We start from the raw sequence: 18,653 nt of genomic DNA, 5'->3' as shown, positions 1-18,653 counted from the left end.
GGTTGTGAGAGGCTTCTTGGTGTATTTGTGCAACCCAGTAAAGAAGCAAATGATAATCTTTCGCACATCTTTGAGTTTGGTCTTAATCCACCACAACTGCGAAAAGCAATTAAACATTTTGTCAGTTTTTTTTTTTTTTTTTTTTTGGGTGAGGCGGTTCTTTTTCTATAAACTGAAATCTCACTTGTCCAAATTATTTTAAATGGTTATATCTAAAATATCAAGTTCATTTAGGTGTGATTTTTGTTATTTGACACAGCATTTTACGTTCAATAATAATAATAATACAAAAAAAAAAAAACTTTGAACTTTGTTATGTTTCTTATCATTAAAACGTCAAGCAGTGTTATTTTTTCCATGTTATTCAAGTTTACATTTTTTTTGGGGGATTGCACACCAATTTAATACCACACCACTATAATCACATTTGTTGAAAATACAATTTGATTTATATTTGACTAAAACAAGTTTGAGTGTATATTACACATCAAATAAATTCTATTTTATTTTATTTTGCACAGTATTGCACAGTATTTCACTTTCATTGGGTACAAAAAAAAAAAAGTTGCATTAGCTTTTGTTAACTTTTCCTCACCAGGAAAAAGTGACAAGAGATAAAAGCTATTTCTGCCAAGACCACTATCGTCAAAGATGACTGACAATTAGCATACAGTTTGGATTGGCGGTATGGTTATGTTCTGGGCAACAACTCCCTGCGTAAACAGAACTGAACCAACATATTGTTCAAGTTCAATAATTTTATGTACACATTTTAGAATTAGTCTGATTCAAAGGAGAATTAGAAGGCTGAGTCCTGACTGACAGAGGAGGAGCTGGGGATGGAGGAGGGTAATTAGCTATTGAGTAATGTGAAAACTCCTGATGATACTGAGGGACCTCATATATAAATGCTTAGGCGCCGTATTCCTAAAGATGGGTAGATGGGGTCAGCTGAGAGTCAGCTGATGCGAGCTTGACTAACATGACCTGCCAGAACTAACGCTACGCTTGGTTTCTTTCCATTTTATTTAAAGTTTTGTTGTTTTATGCTGCGTTGTTATGAAAATTATTTTAAAAAATACTTGTCAAGTTAAACCTATTTCTACTGCAATTTCTATTTCAGTCACTTTAAGCGATGTAGACCCACCCACAGTGAAATCTCATTGGTCTAAAGTCTTGTTTCTCATAAATACAAACAAACGATCGATTGTCATTTGGTTCACTATTGTGCTTTTAGTCTGGAACCACAAATAACTTGATGCTGTAAATTTGTTATATCACACCTATTTCTGAAGTAATTTCTTTTCCAATCGCCTAACGCCGTGTAGCCCCGCCCACATTGAAATCTGATTAATCTAAACACCAAATGGGTTTTGATTGTCATTTTGTTCAGTACTGTACTTTTAGTATGGATAAACAAATCACTTGACGCTTTAAGGTTGTTGCAGCATACCTAATTCTGACGCAATTTCTATTTGAATCAACTCTCACAACAAAGCTCCGCCTACAATGACGTTTTATTAGTCTAAAGTCTTGTTTTTCATAAATGAAACATTCAATATGTTCTGATTGGTTGTCATTTCGTTCAGTATTGGACTCTAGTCCAGACAAACAAATTACTTGTCGCTTCACATCTATTCACGTTGCGTTTTCTGTTCCAATCACTTCACGCAACGTAGAAGTCCTGTTCGTCTTAAATGAAAAATCCAATACGCTCTGACTGGTTGCCATTTTGTCACTTTGCAGAATATTTTACTTCGATGGCAGAAAAGTGTATTACTTATAAAAATATACTTTTGTGTCTGGTGCTAGTGTTACTTTAATAACTGCAAGCTGCTGGTGGACCGAGGGCGTGAGAGGCTTGTGGGTGTTCGGTAAGTTCGCCATCGCTTCTTTTGAAGAGTTTGCAGATGGATGAGTGCTTCATCAAGCCCTGCCTTGAGAAGAACTCCATTATCTCAGCTAAACATCTCACTTTGGCACCTGGGAGCCGCGCGATTCGTGACCCCTCCTTCTACAACTTCAGACTCGAGAGAATGGAGGCCGGTAAGGTTTTCCATAATCAATTTACCTTCCGAGATGACTATAAACCTTTTTCATCCCTCCCCCATGAGCTTCTTCCACCCTTCCCCTGTCTCTCCACCTCTCTCTCTCTACTTTTCTATCTTGCGTTCCTTCCCGCTCTCTCTCTTTTTCTTTCCTCCACTCCCACCTCAGTACATGCCCATGAATAATTCACCAGTCAATGTGGTGAAAGGTGAGGTAAACAAGTCTATTGCCTAATGTCCCGAGAGGATGGAGGGAAGGAGAGGGGAGAGAGAGAGGAGAGGATATCTGAGCGTGTGTGTGAGGTGATGATTTCAGGACTGTGGTTTACATTTCAATGTCCCTGAATCATTTGCACCTCGGCTGACCCTAAAGGTTATAAAGAGAGCAGATCACAACACAGATCTTTCTCTCGTGCAGCCTCTCTGTGCATTTCTTTCTCTTAAAGTGACAGTCCACCTAAAGAGTGCATTTTACGTACATTATTTAAACATCTAATTTTGTGTTCAAAAGACATAACATGTTTGGGATCACACAGTGGTGAATGAAAAATAATGACTTTTTTTTTATTTCTAGGTCAACTGATTCTTTAAAAATGTCACTGCGTTGTGAAAAATGAAGAAAAGAAGAAGAAAAAAGCACAAGGTCAAATGCATTTTGACGGTTCATAGCTCGTCTGTATCCAGCCGGAGTCTTTTAGCAAATAAAGCAGCAGCGTGTGAGCTGCTTGGGATGCGTGTGTGACTGAATAGCTGTGTGATTCAGACAGACTGTGCTGAATAGCCTGCTTTTTAAGGCTCAGCGTCCAGTCCTCAAGATTGAAACGGCCGGACAAAGGCCACGTGCTGATATGCTGGAAATGCAGCTATTCAACAAAACAATATGAGCAAATATGCAGTTCGTAAGTTGAAGTGACTGATTTGTTCTTATTTGTTTGGAATCAGTTTGATTCCTTGTTTCTCTACTACTACTACTACACACACACACACACACACACACAGACAAAACCCTTTCTGCTTATTATATGTTAATATTGCTGCTGGCTGCTATTCATGTGGTTTGACCAACAAACAAACAAACAAACAATCATTATTCAACCTCATAACACACACACACACACACACACACAAAATCTAACCACATATCTGCTAATACTACAAAAACTATTTAGTCACAGTGCATGACTCAACTTGGAGGACAAATGTGTGTGGGTGTGTGTTATGAGGTTGAATAATCCCTGCAATTTCACTGATAATTATTTGTTATGCTTATCTTTTTATGCTTTTATAACAATACTAGATTACTGCAGGTTGTAAAATTGTGAATTTTAATCTTTTTTGTTTTATACTTGACATTTACACTACATGATATTTTTTAAGGAATATTTTCTCCTAGAAATGATAAATTCTGTCATCATTTTCTCACCTTTACGTCATTCCAAAAATAAGATATTTTGAAGAATTTTGAAGAAACAAACAGTTGTTGGTCCCCATTGACTTCCATAATAGGGAAAGAAATACTATGGAAGTCAATTGGGACCACTGTTTGATTACCAGCATTCTTTCTTATGTTCAACATAAGAAACAAACTCATACCAGTTTGAAACGACATGAATTATTTCTTTAAAAAATGTCATGTGGTGTATCTGTCAAGTCAATAAATGAAACTTTTTAATTTGAAGTTTTTTTTCAAAACCACATGAAACCTAAAGAATACTAAGGACACATTTCAAAGAAGTAAAGACAAGATTTTTATGTGACCCATATAATAATACTGTGACCCCAGAATGTAGAGTTGTATGAAAGCCATTGCAACCTCTGATTGCAGGAGCAACATCAAAGTACAAAGAAAGTGCAGCGCTGAAAATAAGAGGTTTTGTGAGTGTGTGTGTGTGTGTGTGTGTTATAGAGAAGTGTGTACTCACTGGCATGGTTTGACTGCCGTGCAGGGCGCTGATTGCGGACTGAGCTTCGGCGTGTGTGGAGAACTTTACAAAGGCGCAGCCTGATAGAAAAAAGACACACACACAAAGGCACACAAACACTTTAACCACAGTGTAGAGAAGCACATTAAACACTGGAGAGGCAGAAAGCCCTCCAACGGTAAGCAAGCGGCTCCTCTAGAGACTGTACTGATGCGAAAAGCGTGCTATTTACCGCCACATGCCCATCTATGCAAACAAAGCGCAAAATACGGGATAATTGGTGTCAATTTAAACGCTGCTACAGATATTCATCACGAGAATTCAAACCCATTTGGGATTCAAGAGCAGTCGTGTTGCAAGCCGTTGAAGAAGCTGTCAAAATATTAAGGATAGGTCTCAATGTGCCTTATACAAGCGTAACATGTTTTATACAGTTTTTATTAAAGAATTAAGCTCTATTTTTGCTAGAAACGTGGTTTGAAATAAAACACATTAGAAGCTAAATTAAAAAATGTTTTTATTTTTTTTTATTGTACAGGGAATGTTTTGACATCTATCTTTTTCTTCTCTTCCATACGACTGGATATATTCAGAGATCCACCCCCTAAGTAGCAGAAATAATCCTACAGCTTTTTTTTCGTAACACTGGCAAGGGGAAAACTTGCACTCCCACAGTGCTTTTCCAAATGCCAGGCTGTATTAGCGTCTTACAGTGTCCCCAAAGCCTCGCTGGGCAAACAATGGAGTCTATAAAAAGTTTCATGCTCAAATATGTGCTTTTTCTCCGTCTCTTATGAGTCTTTAATGTTAAAAATGTCAATGTAACATTTTAACATCATATTCAATATTTAACAACATTATATTTTTGAATACGCAAAAAGAAAAATAAAAGACAGAGGTTTGATTTTATATGGCAGAAATATATTTTAAAAGAAGTCTCATGCTAACCAAGGCTGCATATAGTTGATAAAAAAATAAATAACAATAGTACAATTTTAAAGGGGTCATATGATGCGATTTCCAGTTTTCCTTTCTCTTTGGAGTGCTACAAGCTGTTCGTGAATAGATAAGATCCATGAAGTTGCAAAGACTGAAGTGTCAAACCCAAAGAGATATTCTTTATAAAAGTTAAGACTCGTCCTTCCCTTCCTACAACGCCTCGTTTAAACACGCCCCCACATGACTACATCACTGTGTGGGAAGATTTGCATAACACCTCCCAATATATACGCAAATAAATAATGCATAACTTTTATTCTCTCTGTAGTGACATTATAAGTCATTTTAATCATTAATTATGTCCCGACTGGATACAACAAATGCCTCGTTTATAGCGGGTTTTATTGTTTTTGTCTCGTGGCCCGGGATACAGCATAACAATATGCTATGTGGCGTAACATTTCTAAATATGAAAAATAGAATGTCATTGAGGTATTCTGTCGATCACAGCGCACTAGATAGCCGGCCAATCAAAGCACACCGTGCTTTTCAGACCGATGAGCTTTGTAAAAATCAATGCATTTCTGAAAGGCAGGACATAGAGGAGAAACAGCAATGCACAGTATGTATATGGAAAATTATTTTCAACACATTGCATTCCACCAAATATAAAAATAATGTTATTTTTAGCAACATCAGATGACCCCTTTGAAAAGTTGTTTATTGTAATATATTTTAAAATGTAATTGATTCCTTTGATACCAAAGCTAAATTTTCAGCATCAATTACTCCAGCCATCAGTGTCACATGATCCTTTATAAAATCATATGCCAGTCATATGAAATCATTATGCTGATTTGCTGCTCAATTACTATAAATGCAAATGCTAAATGTTAATGTAAACACAACTTTTATTTTGGATGTGATTAACTGATTTGACAGCACTAGACACAATATGATCACAAGTGTATAGTGTATAAGGAAGCAAAAAGCCCAATTTTATGTTGACTGCTAATACAGCATTATACCATAAAAGGTGACATAATCTCACCTTTACTATTTCCATCCGGACCTCGTAGCACAGTGCACTCCTCGATGACTCCATAGGGCTCGAAAAGACGGTACACGTCCTCCTCCGTCTGCTGTTTGTTTAGCATCCCAACGAACAGCTTCCTGTCTTCTAAAGCAAAGAAAAACATAGCAAGTGAAATGACTGGCGTAACCTCTCACCTCCCCATTACCCACAAACATCCCTATGGGCTAGTTGCATATCTCCGCCATCTTGGATTTCCGGTCTTGCGAGTGTGTGCGTAGGTATTTCCGGCTGTGCTTAAAGTCAGTGCAGAGAACCAGAGAAGTCCAAATATTACCTTCTATATGTTTACAGGATTAAAAATATCACTTCATATGCAAATAAGATATACACTGCTATTATCACTATACTACAAATGTTAACTGAGCCAGTGGATTTGAAACCTGTGTATGTTTCGGTCCTGTTGAATTAAATACACTAATGTTCACTATTGTTCACGAGATAAAAGTTGAACTCATGGTGTGTATACACAGCTATATAATGTATTTTATCTTACCAAATATGTAAATGCACAAATTACTTATTTCTCGAAAATGTTTGCATTATTATTATATATTTTTTTTATATTAAATATTTACCTCGTGAGACGTGGGCTGCGATTTATCTTCAGAAGTATCCATTTCTCAATTGTACACATACATCAGTCCGTTTTATCGTTATTTTCACAAGATTATTTTACACAGTAAAAAATACGTGACTTTTAATATCTGTTTAATCTGATAATTAATGCAAAACAATAACAATGGCTACTCGTAGACAGATAATGATTTATGCTGCAGATCTTTCACAAAACAAATAGATAAACAGATAAAAACGCACATGAATGCAAACAGCGATCTTTTATTTAAGGCAAACCTACCATAATTATACTACGTTTAATTGTACAGTTAGTTATAAATTATGTTATCAAATAAAGTTAATAAAACGCTTTATCAGAAATCTCTGTGCGTCTTGTTTGACAGTCAGAAACATTTATCTTACATAACAGAACAAAACCAGCTCTTCGAAAATGAAAAGTATTGCATATTTGAGAGGTTTGTGTTTGAAAAAAGAAATCCCTGTGGACCTGACCTGACGCTGATCCGCATAATCAACAGAAGAATAAAGCAATCTCCGCGTTGTATCTTGATGAATTTCCACACAGAGGTACGCAAAATATAGGGAGGATGTTTCCCCATGTTTTTGATATACCACTATGGGCTGTTAAATTTGAAAATCTTTAATTATATACATCTAGCCAAGTTTCATATGTAAGTTTCCCTTACAGTCAATGCGAGCGTCGCAAGACCGGAAATAAGTACGCACACACTCGCGTCGCTGAAGCTCACCGGCGCCATCTTGTGCAACTAGCCCATTGTAAGCACAGCCCAAATACTACCCAGACTTTTGGTCCCTGGCCAGCATGGGCATACAGGGACTGCTTTTGCTTGGCCCATTTAGCTTGCGGGAATCGAGTCACAGCAGAAATTGTTCCCGGTGCCAAGTCTGTTCATTTTAATTTGGGGGATAATTGGGTTCAACCCCATGTTGGAGATGGTGGGTAGGCCTGAGGTGATAGCACTAAGCTGTCCTGCTTAGAGGCCTGGTTTTATAGGAAGAAGCAGACTGCGAAGAGACGACACTTTCTACAAAACTCTGGAAGGTGAAGATAGACCGAGAGCGTAGCTACCGCTGACCTGGAATTCAAACTAATGCAAGCTGTCTTGGACCCGTTCTGTGTTTAGTTTATGGTAACCGAGAGTCCTCACAGATAATGCTTTGTTTGACTGAGCTGAAATCTTGAATGTTATACAAATATGATCATCACAAATTAAAAAGGGCACTTTGCCAGATGATACTGGCCAAATCATTTCAAATCCTGAAGACTGAAGTGAATCGGTGACATATTCTATCGAATATAATAAGGTTTGTAATCATGTCTATTCAAACTCATTATAATTAACAATTAAAAAAACAATATTATGAAAAAAAAAAATGAATTTGTATAAAATTTGGTCAGTCCAACGAAAATGTGATTATAGAATGCCATTTTGATTATTGCCTTTTAATACAGCATGTATGTGAATGCAAAAGATCTGCAAAGCTGTAAAGCCGAAAGTGTAAGATAAACTATCTCCTAAAAGAAAAGAAATTGGCTCTGAACAGCTGAAACGAGTTGTTTGGTAAATCAAATCCCACTTCCATGATGGCTACACGTCACAGGGTTACATATTTGCATAATACTCGCCAATGTTCTGTGTTGGACGCCTGCGAACAAACTGACCCACCCCCAAACACATCATTTGACCAACAAGTGCTTCTCTAATCTCGTGGAGTTTATCATGGGATTCATAAAACCCTTGCTCTTGAAAGATGGCTCAGCACCCAGTTTATTTAGACCAGCTGCTCCACTGAATCACAACATGTAAGTATGAAAAATAATAGATGTTTATAATATTTTTGAGTGTTTTCGAAATACAGAACTATGGCAATGGGCATATTGTTTCCGACACACGCTGCACACAGTAGACCAATCACAACAGACTGGGCCATCTGGCCAATCAGAGATTAGTAAACTCACAGAAAGGAGGGGTTTAGAGACTGAATCTTAGAACTGCTTTGAACGAATCGTTTAAGAATCGCTGGAAAATGAGGTGGTATTAAATGCATATTTAGAGAAAACTAACGCATTGTTTGACCTTGCATAATAGGGGCACTTTAAAAGAAAATTACAATTAATTAAAAGAAAAATGAAATTTCATAAGCAAGATAAACAGACATGCGCCTCAGAGAACACAAGTGTTTCAACCCTAAATGAATCAGTCCAAACGAAACGATTCATTCTTAAAAGACACTCATTCTGTTTCTGAATGAGTCATTGTGTTGCGAACGAATCGGCTGAAAAGTTTTCCGAAATCGTATGTTGAAATATGCAATTGAGACATGTAATTAAACATGCATACATTTCCAAAACAGAAATCTGAACACTGGATAAAGCCAGGTACGGAATTCTTGTTTCGTTCTGTTTTCAAATGAAACTTTTTGATTTGATTGAAATGTATTCAAAGGTTTTTACATAGAAAATTGTGGATATTTCTTTACATACAAAAACCATGACTGGGGAAAGAAACTCGTGTAGCCTCACCAGACTGAGCTTCAGCAGTGTGATTCAACTAAACCTCCAACTTTATCATAGCATTGATCTTTGTGAATATATGTCAATGGGATGGACGTGTCTATTGAGTCTGCACGTATTGATATTCCCTGATACGCTCTGGAACCTGGCCGGCTCCGTGTCTCGTCGCAATCGTGACGTGCTCTAAAATAATCAGGAGTGTCAGCACGTTGTCTGGGCCCCGTGCGCTCTTTATCGTTTGTGGCAGGATCAGAGGGTGTGTATCAAAATAGAGGCGATGCAGTGTGACATCTGTCACGTTACATCGGAGAGCATTTATCTGCAAAAAAAGAAGGCCCTGAACTGGAAAATAAAAGGGCAGGATGGGCCTTCAACAACGCCTAAGGGGGGATCTTGTGATCTGGAGGTAACGTTCCTGGACAAATTCACATAGATGTGGCCTTGAGGTCTTGCCGTGCTTCTTGTGATGTCTCAGCTCAGGGAAATGAGTGATGGGACTCTGGATTAATGTACGAAGCTGACCTGTATGAATTTAATACAGCCTGTACTTCACCTCAATATTTATGCCACAAGCGCTGCTGTGGTAGCATGCTTTAAAATACACCCTTGCGGCTGTCCTGACAGCTGAATGGAATAATACTTATGGGCGGAAAGAGTGTAACAGTAACACACACCGTAAATCAGAAGGTAGCATGGAGACAATGGAGGGGATACAACTTCAAAGTCCATTAAAAAAATTTCAAACCTGCTTGAATTTTCTTTTTTTCTTTTTTTTTGTGGAAAACAAAGATGATCTTTGTAAAACTATGCAGAGTAAGTGGATTTTGACAATAAATGCTGACTGGACGTTTCAGTCTCTTTAAAAAAATGACACAAAAAGCACCATAAAAGTGGTTCATGTAACTTCTGAAGAACCCAATTTTAGTTTCTATTCATATTCATAGTTTGAATGGTTTGTCAGAATTGACTTTGTGTATACGTCACAAAAACTGTCTAAATGATTTTGTCTGATTGATGAAAATAAAATTGAAGTCAAATATCATCATTTAATCACAAAAATGAGCGAATGAGTCAAATCTTTTCACTGAATCATAAAAAGATCTGAATGACTTGTGAACAAATCAATTCAGTCAAATCTTTTAATTAAAAAAAAAATAAAAAAATCAGTAGGCATGAGTAAAAACTTTATATTGAATCAAAAATGATCTGTCTGAATGAATCAAATCTTTCCATTCAATTACAAAAACTATCTGAATGATATGCTAACAGATACTCACTCGAATCTTTTTACATAATACCTAAATACTTTCTGTCCAATTTATGAGTAATTTTTATTTTAAGTCATCTTTTAAACGGAATCGCAAAACTCGTCAAAAGGATTCCGAGTGTTTAATGAACAAATCATTGTAGTGAGTCAAACCGTTTTAATGAATCGCGAAACTGGTCTTTATGATTGGTCTGATTTGGGTCAAATTAAACTTATTTTAAGTCAGATCTTTTTATTTAATCACAAAACTGGTCTAAATTATTTTTCTGAGTTCATAACAAATCATAACAAATCATGTTTGTTTGTTTTTGTTTTTTTGATCAGACAAATCAGACTTTTACATAGAATCATTGAACTAGTCTGAATATTTTGTTCACAAATCAGATTGATTAAGTTGATTAAGATCTGATTCTCACACATATCCACTATAGGACTTCAGAACACTTAAAATAAGGTGCTTTTACATATTTGATTGAAGCTGCAGTCTTCATTCACTGTCATTGCATGGAAAACAGCAACTAGCAGTCTTCACAAATTCTCTTTTTGCTTTACACAGACTAAACTAAGGGATAAAGGTTTTTATCCACAAAGTGAGTAAATGACAGAATTGGAGTTCCTTTAATGCGTTTTCCTCTAAATCGTCAGATATTTTATTTAGCACTTCAGCCGCGCTCCCGTTTTTCCATGATTCAATAAGGTGCAGGAGTTTTGAGAACCTCCAAGCGATTTCTAAAATAAATCAGCCGGGGAATGTTTTCATCACTCTCTTTCTGACAGGGATGAGGGATAAAGCATCACCACAGGGCCGCCGTAAGAAAATAAAAACAGCCGCCGTTACTCGTTAAGAGAAAGGGAAACCGCACATGCATTTCTTTCTAAAACGCACACAATCCGTTTAGAAACTATTGGAATACAATACAGACTGCATTACATTATACAACATATATGAAATAGCATTGCAATCTTGCATTATTCCACTTTTTCCTGTTTACTCAGACGACAAAGGCTTATGAGAATCGACTGCAGTCAATAATGCAGTTGCAGTCCATAAATAAGCAAGCAAAGTGAGTTTATCGACAGCATGACTACAACAGATTCATTAAAAGGCATCGGACTAGAACACATGCTGTACAGTATCTTATTTATTTGAAACATAATGTGCACTTTGATAGACTGTTCAATCACTACAGTGCCATTAAGGTGCTTCTCATCGCACGTTTAATTGATTAGCGCGCTTGCTATCTGCATACTTTCCTCCCCCGTGTCCTTCACACCGGGTCCGGCCCCACCAGCTGTGATGCTGCCTCAAAAAATGACTCCTATCAAGCTTCATCAACTTCAGCGGCGGGAAAGAGTTTTGTTTCATACATCACAAATTAAGCCGCACAACGACAAGGGGAGAACAAGATTGCTAGCTCCACGTCTAAGGGAATTTATGTCCTTGTGATATGACTGGGAGCAATTATTTGTTTAATATCATGACTGATATTTGTTATCTTTATTATAGACGCCGCTAGACTGCAGAGTCAAAGCTGTTAGGCCTTGACTGTAGCCGGGTGTTTACTTGTAATTATTACACGGCTCTGTGGAATACTTGATTCTGATTGGTCAGTCGCGACATTCCAAGGTATGTTATCCCTCGATAACTACCAGTAAAAGCTGATAACACAGGCTTATCCGGATAACTGAAGTCGGCGCTGTACTACTCTTGCTAGGAACGGAGGTTCTTGGTAAAGGCTTTGCCGTTTGTTTAGCTAATCAAGTATTAAAACTCAATTCAAAATTGTGTTCAATTATTTAATTATGTCATCTTGATATATCAGAGTCACTCTCGTTTCATACAAACTATCTATCTATCTATCGTTTTAATTTTTAATTTTAGTTTAACTTAATGTAAACAATTTTGTCATATAATTTTGTCCTTTCTAATTAATGTATCTTTTTAAAACATCTCTACATTGTTTCAATTTATATTCATGTTGTTTCATATATGAGTGTCTATATGAAGAGTTTATTTGCAAAAACAGATAACTAAGTTTGTATTCATTTTCATAAATAACGTTTCTATTGTGTTATCATGTTTTTTATTGTGTTTTATTGTGTTAGTTAGCTGTATTTGTTTTAGTTATCATTATTTAATCAAAACCCTGCTGCAGTTTGATTGAAATTAAATGGAATGCAGGATACATTTTTTAAAAAAGGTAGATTTTTAAACATTTTTAAGTTATATGTTTTTGCAAATGAATTCTTCATATAATTAAAATTTATAGTTTATAAAACAGTATTCTAAAATAAAACTTTGTGCTTAAATGATGTGTGCACTTATATATATATATTAGGGCAGTATATAAAAAAAATCTAATATTGTAATTGTATAAACAAATTGTATTTAATTATATATTTTATATATAGTTAGTTTTTTTGTATTTAATTATTTATAAATATATTATGTACAATTATTAACATTTAAAACATTTCTGCAATTGGATTTTTGACGTGTTATTTCATATATACACAGTGTGTGTGTCTCTGTGTGTGTGTGTGTGTGTTTGTGTGTAATAATTAAACAAGAAATATTACGTATATATCAAGTCGAAGTTGCAAAATCAAAGTATTCAGAGAAGTTCAACAAGACATTTAAAAAATATGTATAAAAATTGAATAATCTAATCATTGTTCAACTTTATTTTAATGATTATTCTCAAAACTGTATGCATTTTATTCATACAGTATTTTTCTTATCTCTTACTGTTAAAAATTATGGTTGTCAATTGAATAAAATAATTTAAATGAATCTCCATCCACTTGCTCTACAGCACCCTGCTTTCAGCCTAATGAGGATCCCACAGATCTCCAGTTCGTAAACCCTAGTGTAGTCCATCTACAGTGGCCCAAAAAATTAACAGGTCACTTGAGGTACACCTAAACTGCAACAAATAATAAGCATATTTCACAAAAATTCATTAGATAGATATTGATCATTCTGAATAAAATATATGAATGCTACACTAAGTAGGCTACAAGTTATTATCCTAATGCCACTGATCTTCCACTAAACCCTAAAAACGATAAGCCTGGCGGTAAACTGCAATCGCATTTTTACAATTTAGATCCCGGTTGTTGTTTGAAAAGCATCCACGGAGGTGTCAACTTTTGCGTTTCGGGCCTGTAGAAGTTGCCAGACAAGCGGCTGTCAATCAAGCCTAAATGGGGTTGGCGGAAAGCAGAGGGTCATTCCTAAATCTGCTGTCGGGTACGCAGTGTAAATTCCATTGTCTGAGGCGGCGATAAGGAGAAATGATGAACAATATTAGCATCTTGATAAAAAGCAACATACGAATGAACAAACACATTAACTGAGAATTACCGGGTGGGCGATTATTCAACCGCAGACTGAGCAAACCGAGAGAAAAGTGTTCGGGTTTACCGTGCAGATAAGTGATGCAGACAGATAGGATGGGCTGAGATAGATTTTGCTGCCATTTCCACTTGGCAGACCAGAATCGAGTCTTTGAAAGCGGCGCGTGGCCCCGAACACTAATTAAAAACAACACAACAATTACAGCGTGTAACAAAACACAACCTCAACAAACAGACAGAGAGGGTTAAAGTAATTAACCTACCGAACAAACCCGGTGGATTTGGAGCCAATTCATTATATAAAACATATCTTGATTTGAGCGAACGCTGATGGAGGAATCCGCATCTGTCGGGACCTGGATCTGGCAGCGATGATCGGGGCCTTCGAGCTCTTTTGGCTGCTGTCAAACTTGAGACGCGTTCTAGGAGTCTTACCTCCCGTGAGTTAATGTGAAACAATCAGCCTCGGATTAGTTCACCACGGGTTTGGCCTAATAGATCAATCTACATAAAGCCACAGACGTTTGGCAGTTTCTCTCAAACAGACGGGCATCAAAATTTGATCAAGGGAAGTAAGAAAAGAAGTCCACAACTTCATTTCCATAACATTGTGTGCCAGAGTTACATAAACCTAAACCGTTTATGTAACTTTGGGACACGAAGCATGAAAAGAGTTTGTTTATGCCACCAAGCGGGAGTTGAGTTGTTTATGAGTTGAGCAAATATTATAATATATAAGTTGAGCAAATATTGAGTTTTTTTCCTTCATGTAAATGTAAATCACACCGTTTTATATATAGGGGTTAGTTGTCACATAGGATTTTGTTACAAGGTTTTTATTTTTATATAACGATAAGGTTTAAGTCAAAAGTACAAATATGAAAAAAAAAAAGGTTTTAAATGTTAAATGTTGTATAGAAATATAACTAAATATCTATCAACTAAATAAATAACTATAATTTTAATTTATAAAAGTTAAGGTGGGTGTTTTATATACTCTTTCATGAATTGCTTTATTGTGGATAGTTATGGATGTATTTAATTTAACTATTAACTATTAATTTAACAAATATTTAATTTAACTATTTAATTAACAATTCACATAATACTAAAAAGATGTTCAAGACCTTAAGGTCTCTACACAAAAACTGACTTTTTAAAAATAAATCAAACCTGAAGAATAAATGCATAAAATTATAACAACAAAGTTATGTTATGAATTTGTACATATTCGTAATATAGGCTATTTAAAATCAATATTTTATTTATTTAATTATTAAAATAGTAATAGTAAAAAGGTGTAGGCTATTCCTATTTATCTCCACAGATAATTTTACGTTAACTAGATTAACAGCAGGTCACTTATCAAATGAACACTAAAGCAAAAAGACCAACAGTGTTATATGAATTAATAATAATTATAATTAAGTGAATAAATAAATGTTTAAACCAACTGTTCACCAATTATGTGACTGAAAGCAGCAGTAAATCCTCTGAGTCACCACATACTGTAGCGTAATCTAAATAGATCTGCGGTATTCCCGGTTGCGACTGCAGTTAACTGCTAGGTCAACACATAAAATAAAAACAGCCGGCTGCAGAGATGGCCTTCAGACAGTGTGTATAAATCACAGGGAGACTTGAAGCAAATGGCCAACACATTTCCCTTGTCACCATTCGATCACAAAAGGCGTTAAAATGCGGAAAAGTTATCTGTGCGCTCTAATAGCGCATGGCTTATGGCTCTCCTGTAAGCTCCTCTTTTAACACCGGCGCTTACATTCAGAAAAGTGAGGGAGGTAGGCTATAAGACGTGGTTGTTTAAAATACAGCGTTTAGAAAATTCTGAAGGTGTAACCAAAATGAGTTTGTCCCTGGTTGACGCGTCGCTCGCGTTCAGATGCGGCAGGAAACCTTGAACATATTATAACTGACCGAGCGCATATAAAACCACTCACATGTGTTGGAGTCTCGATGCTAATATTCGGTCTCGTATGAGGACGCGGGGGGAGGAAACAGTAGAAGAAACGGCCTAAAATATTTTATCTCCACCATATACTGCACGGCAAATTTACACTCGATATGATAACACACGTGAAATATGAACCTGCTACCTTGTGTCGCCTTCAACGTATTACAGCGGCGCCCATAAATCTCCAGACCGGGCCCACACGATGTCCACACGAGCTGTAGTATATAAACATTTACAATATTGCAGGGCTATTTATACTGTCTTACCTCCATAATGCTATTCGCTGGGCTCTTTGGAGTTGGTTAATGATATGGATTTTGTTTTGTTTCATTACATTTATGGCTGTTTCTATTACATATAAAGTACATACACTGCTGCTTTCTTTCATACAGTCGGTTGACGGTACATAACACAGTTCCCATCCGGCTTCTAACTATTTTCTCATTGGGCCGATGGACATTGATTCATAAGCTTCACATGGTTGAAATCCTTCACTCTTTCAGTTTCTTACAAGCTCTTCAACCACTGCATGTATTTTCGATTGGCTAATGAGGTAGCCACATGTTGTAGTGCACTCAAATCATTAACCTGTCCTTTCTTCCTTTTCGGAGGATGCAATAAACTACAGGCACAGGACAACAAACTTCATTAAGAGGTTAAAAGCAAGCAGGCATGAATCTGAACATCACTCATAAAGCGACAGAGTGAAGTGGTCGCTCAGGCCTTCTGGGATTCTTCAAGGAGCAAAGTGAAGCTGATACAGAGGACGAGAGGTGAGTGAACGAGGCTGATAAATGATGGGGAAAGACAGCATGGAAGCAGATGCTGGCCAGACTGAAAGCAATTTGCTAATTATCTTTTTTTTATAAATTATTCTTAATAAAAACCTGTTTGAAAACAGTCATTATTTTTTAAAACAGCAAAAAAATAAATATAACTAAAAATAAAAATACACTATCCCTTTAATACATTTAGCTTACATAATTGGTATTAATGACTGTACAAATTAATGACATTCATAGTAGATATGTTTTAGGCCTAATTATTCAACTTTTATGACAAACTGTGGTATTATCATCCATTTTTTTTGTCATGTCTCCATTACATTTTACAGTCCTATTTATGTGAACTAAAATTATATGCAAATCAGTCAGCGTAACATGGACTAAAATGAATGTAAATGACGTGACGACACACTGACTAAAATTAAAAGACATTTTCATTCAAATTATGACTGAGAAACTATACAATTTGCACTGATAACAAAAAAATGTGTTTTATGCGTTCGAATGCATCTCGAATAACTGTATCCATTGCAACAACAAATTTAAAACAACTCAGAATATGCCTATTTCTTACAGCTTGTGAAAATGGGTCCAAATATCCAAATATGTCACCTTCCCTACTATATAGTAGGTGAAAAAAATGTGAAAAAGTTGTATGCCCAGAATTCGGAAAGTGTTTGAATTACCTGTTAATTTTGTTGAGATTCCAAAATCCCATAAGGTCACGATTTTGTTGCAAAATTTGTTTATCATCAGATGCACCTATACCTATAGAGACAGTGCGCAATTTAAGCTGCGAAGTTCTTTCCTCATTAGTAGCTACTCCAAAAGTATATGATTTTGGTCACAAAGTTTGTTCCTCATTAAATGTAGTAGCTACTCAGAAGTTTACAATTTCAGTGACGAATATCGTTCCACATTAAAATTAGTAGCTATTCAAAAAGCATGTGACTTTGTTCATGAAATTTGTTCCTATCAAACATAGCATGTGATTTCGATTGCGTAGTAGTTTTATTCATCATCAAATGTAGTAGCTACTCGGTATGCGATTTTGTTGCAAAGTTCGTTTATGATCACATGAACCTATACCTATACAGACAGTTTGCAATTTCGACTGCAAAGTTCTTTCCTCATTAGTAACTACTCAGAAAGCCTTGTTCCTCATTGAATGTAGTAGCTACTTCAGAAAGTTTACAATCTTGTGTGTGTTTCGCGAGCTGCTCTGTGCAGTGCATTGACTTCCAAATCTGCAGAGTTAACAGTTACAGATGGGAAAATGCTGGATAAGGTAAAGTGGCAAATACATAAATAAAAACATAAGCCCCCGAAAGCTAGTCCCATATCTTGGTGATTTCATAATAATGCAGGTTGGATTTCCTCCGTACAGTATACAGGCTAAAATTACAGTGTGCTGCAAACTGATAACCTTGAACTCCTCACCTCTTCTCTCATTGTCATGCTGTTTAATGCAGTCCAGAGAAGACTGTAGGAAATTGGCTCGGGATAGTGGCAGTAGCTGAGAGAACCGTAGGCCTGACATTGACTTTGAGCAGATACATCTTCACTCTGCGTGTGGGGTGTGTAATATAGAAGTAAATAGGATAGCTCAGCTTGACAGAAACATCCTGACTCGGTTATGCATTTAAAGCTTATTAGGATCGAGTCCAAAATAGAAGATGAACATATCTAGGTGGTCAGACAGACGTCTAACATAACTTGAGAGAATTTCAACAATATTAGATGAATCGAGCACTGAATTGTCAATGGACATGCCAATTACAGGTGGCTTCATCTCAGTCTGCAGAAGATTAAATGTATTTTTGTAACTTAAACATGAAAAAAAAAACTGACAACATGAGTATTGCACCGTCCAATGCTGATACCTAATAAACCAATAAAATATGATATATATGCTATATTTAAGCAATGCCACAGAAGCAAGAGTCTTTGACAAATGTTATGTTGCTCTTAATAATTTTAATATACAAAGAGTTATGTTACATATTAGAAAAATACTGTTAATTATGTTTTCTCCACCAAAAAACATAGTTCCAAAAAGCCAAAGCAGAACTACTGAGCAGCAACACAGTGGCATTCCTAAAATAATCTGTATATTTGTATACAAATATCATAATTTGTAAATAACAGACAT

The 18,653-nt window shown here is 36.1% G+C and overlaps 1 protein-coding gene across 4 annotated transcripts in view; it reads right to left on the bottom strand.

Annotated features, from left to right (window-relative positions):
• LOC113079364 (CUGBP Elav-like family member 5) overlaps positions 1-6,085 on the bottom strand; it is a 39,416-nt gene extending 33,331 nt beyond the window's left edge. For all 4 annotated transcript variants that reach the window (XM_026251612.1, XM_026251611.1, XM_026251613.1 and 1 more), the window contains exons 1-2: positions 5,961-6,085; positions 3,971-4,050 (exon numbers count right to left, since the gene is read on the bottom strand). In XM_026251612.1, the coding sequence (XP_026107397.1) occupies positions 3,971-4,050; positions 5,961-6,066 (186 nt within the window). In that variant the 5' untranslated portion in view covers positions 6,067-6,085. The remainder of the gene's footprint in view (positions 1-3,970; positions 4,051-5,960) is intronic.
• Positions 6,086-18,653: the final 12,568 nt, after the last annotated feature.

The sequence above is a fragment of the Carassius auratus genome, unplaced genomic scaffold (assembly GCF_003368295.1).
Source record: "Carassius auratus strain Wakin unplaced genomic scaffold, ASM336829v1 scaf_tig00027810, whole genome shotgun sequence".
NCBI classification, from domain to species: Eukaryota; Metazoa; Chordata; class Actinopteri; order Cypriniformes; family Cyprinidae; genus Carassius; species Carassius auratus.
This window is presented reverse-complemented; position numbering and strand designations above follow the sequence as displayed.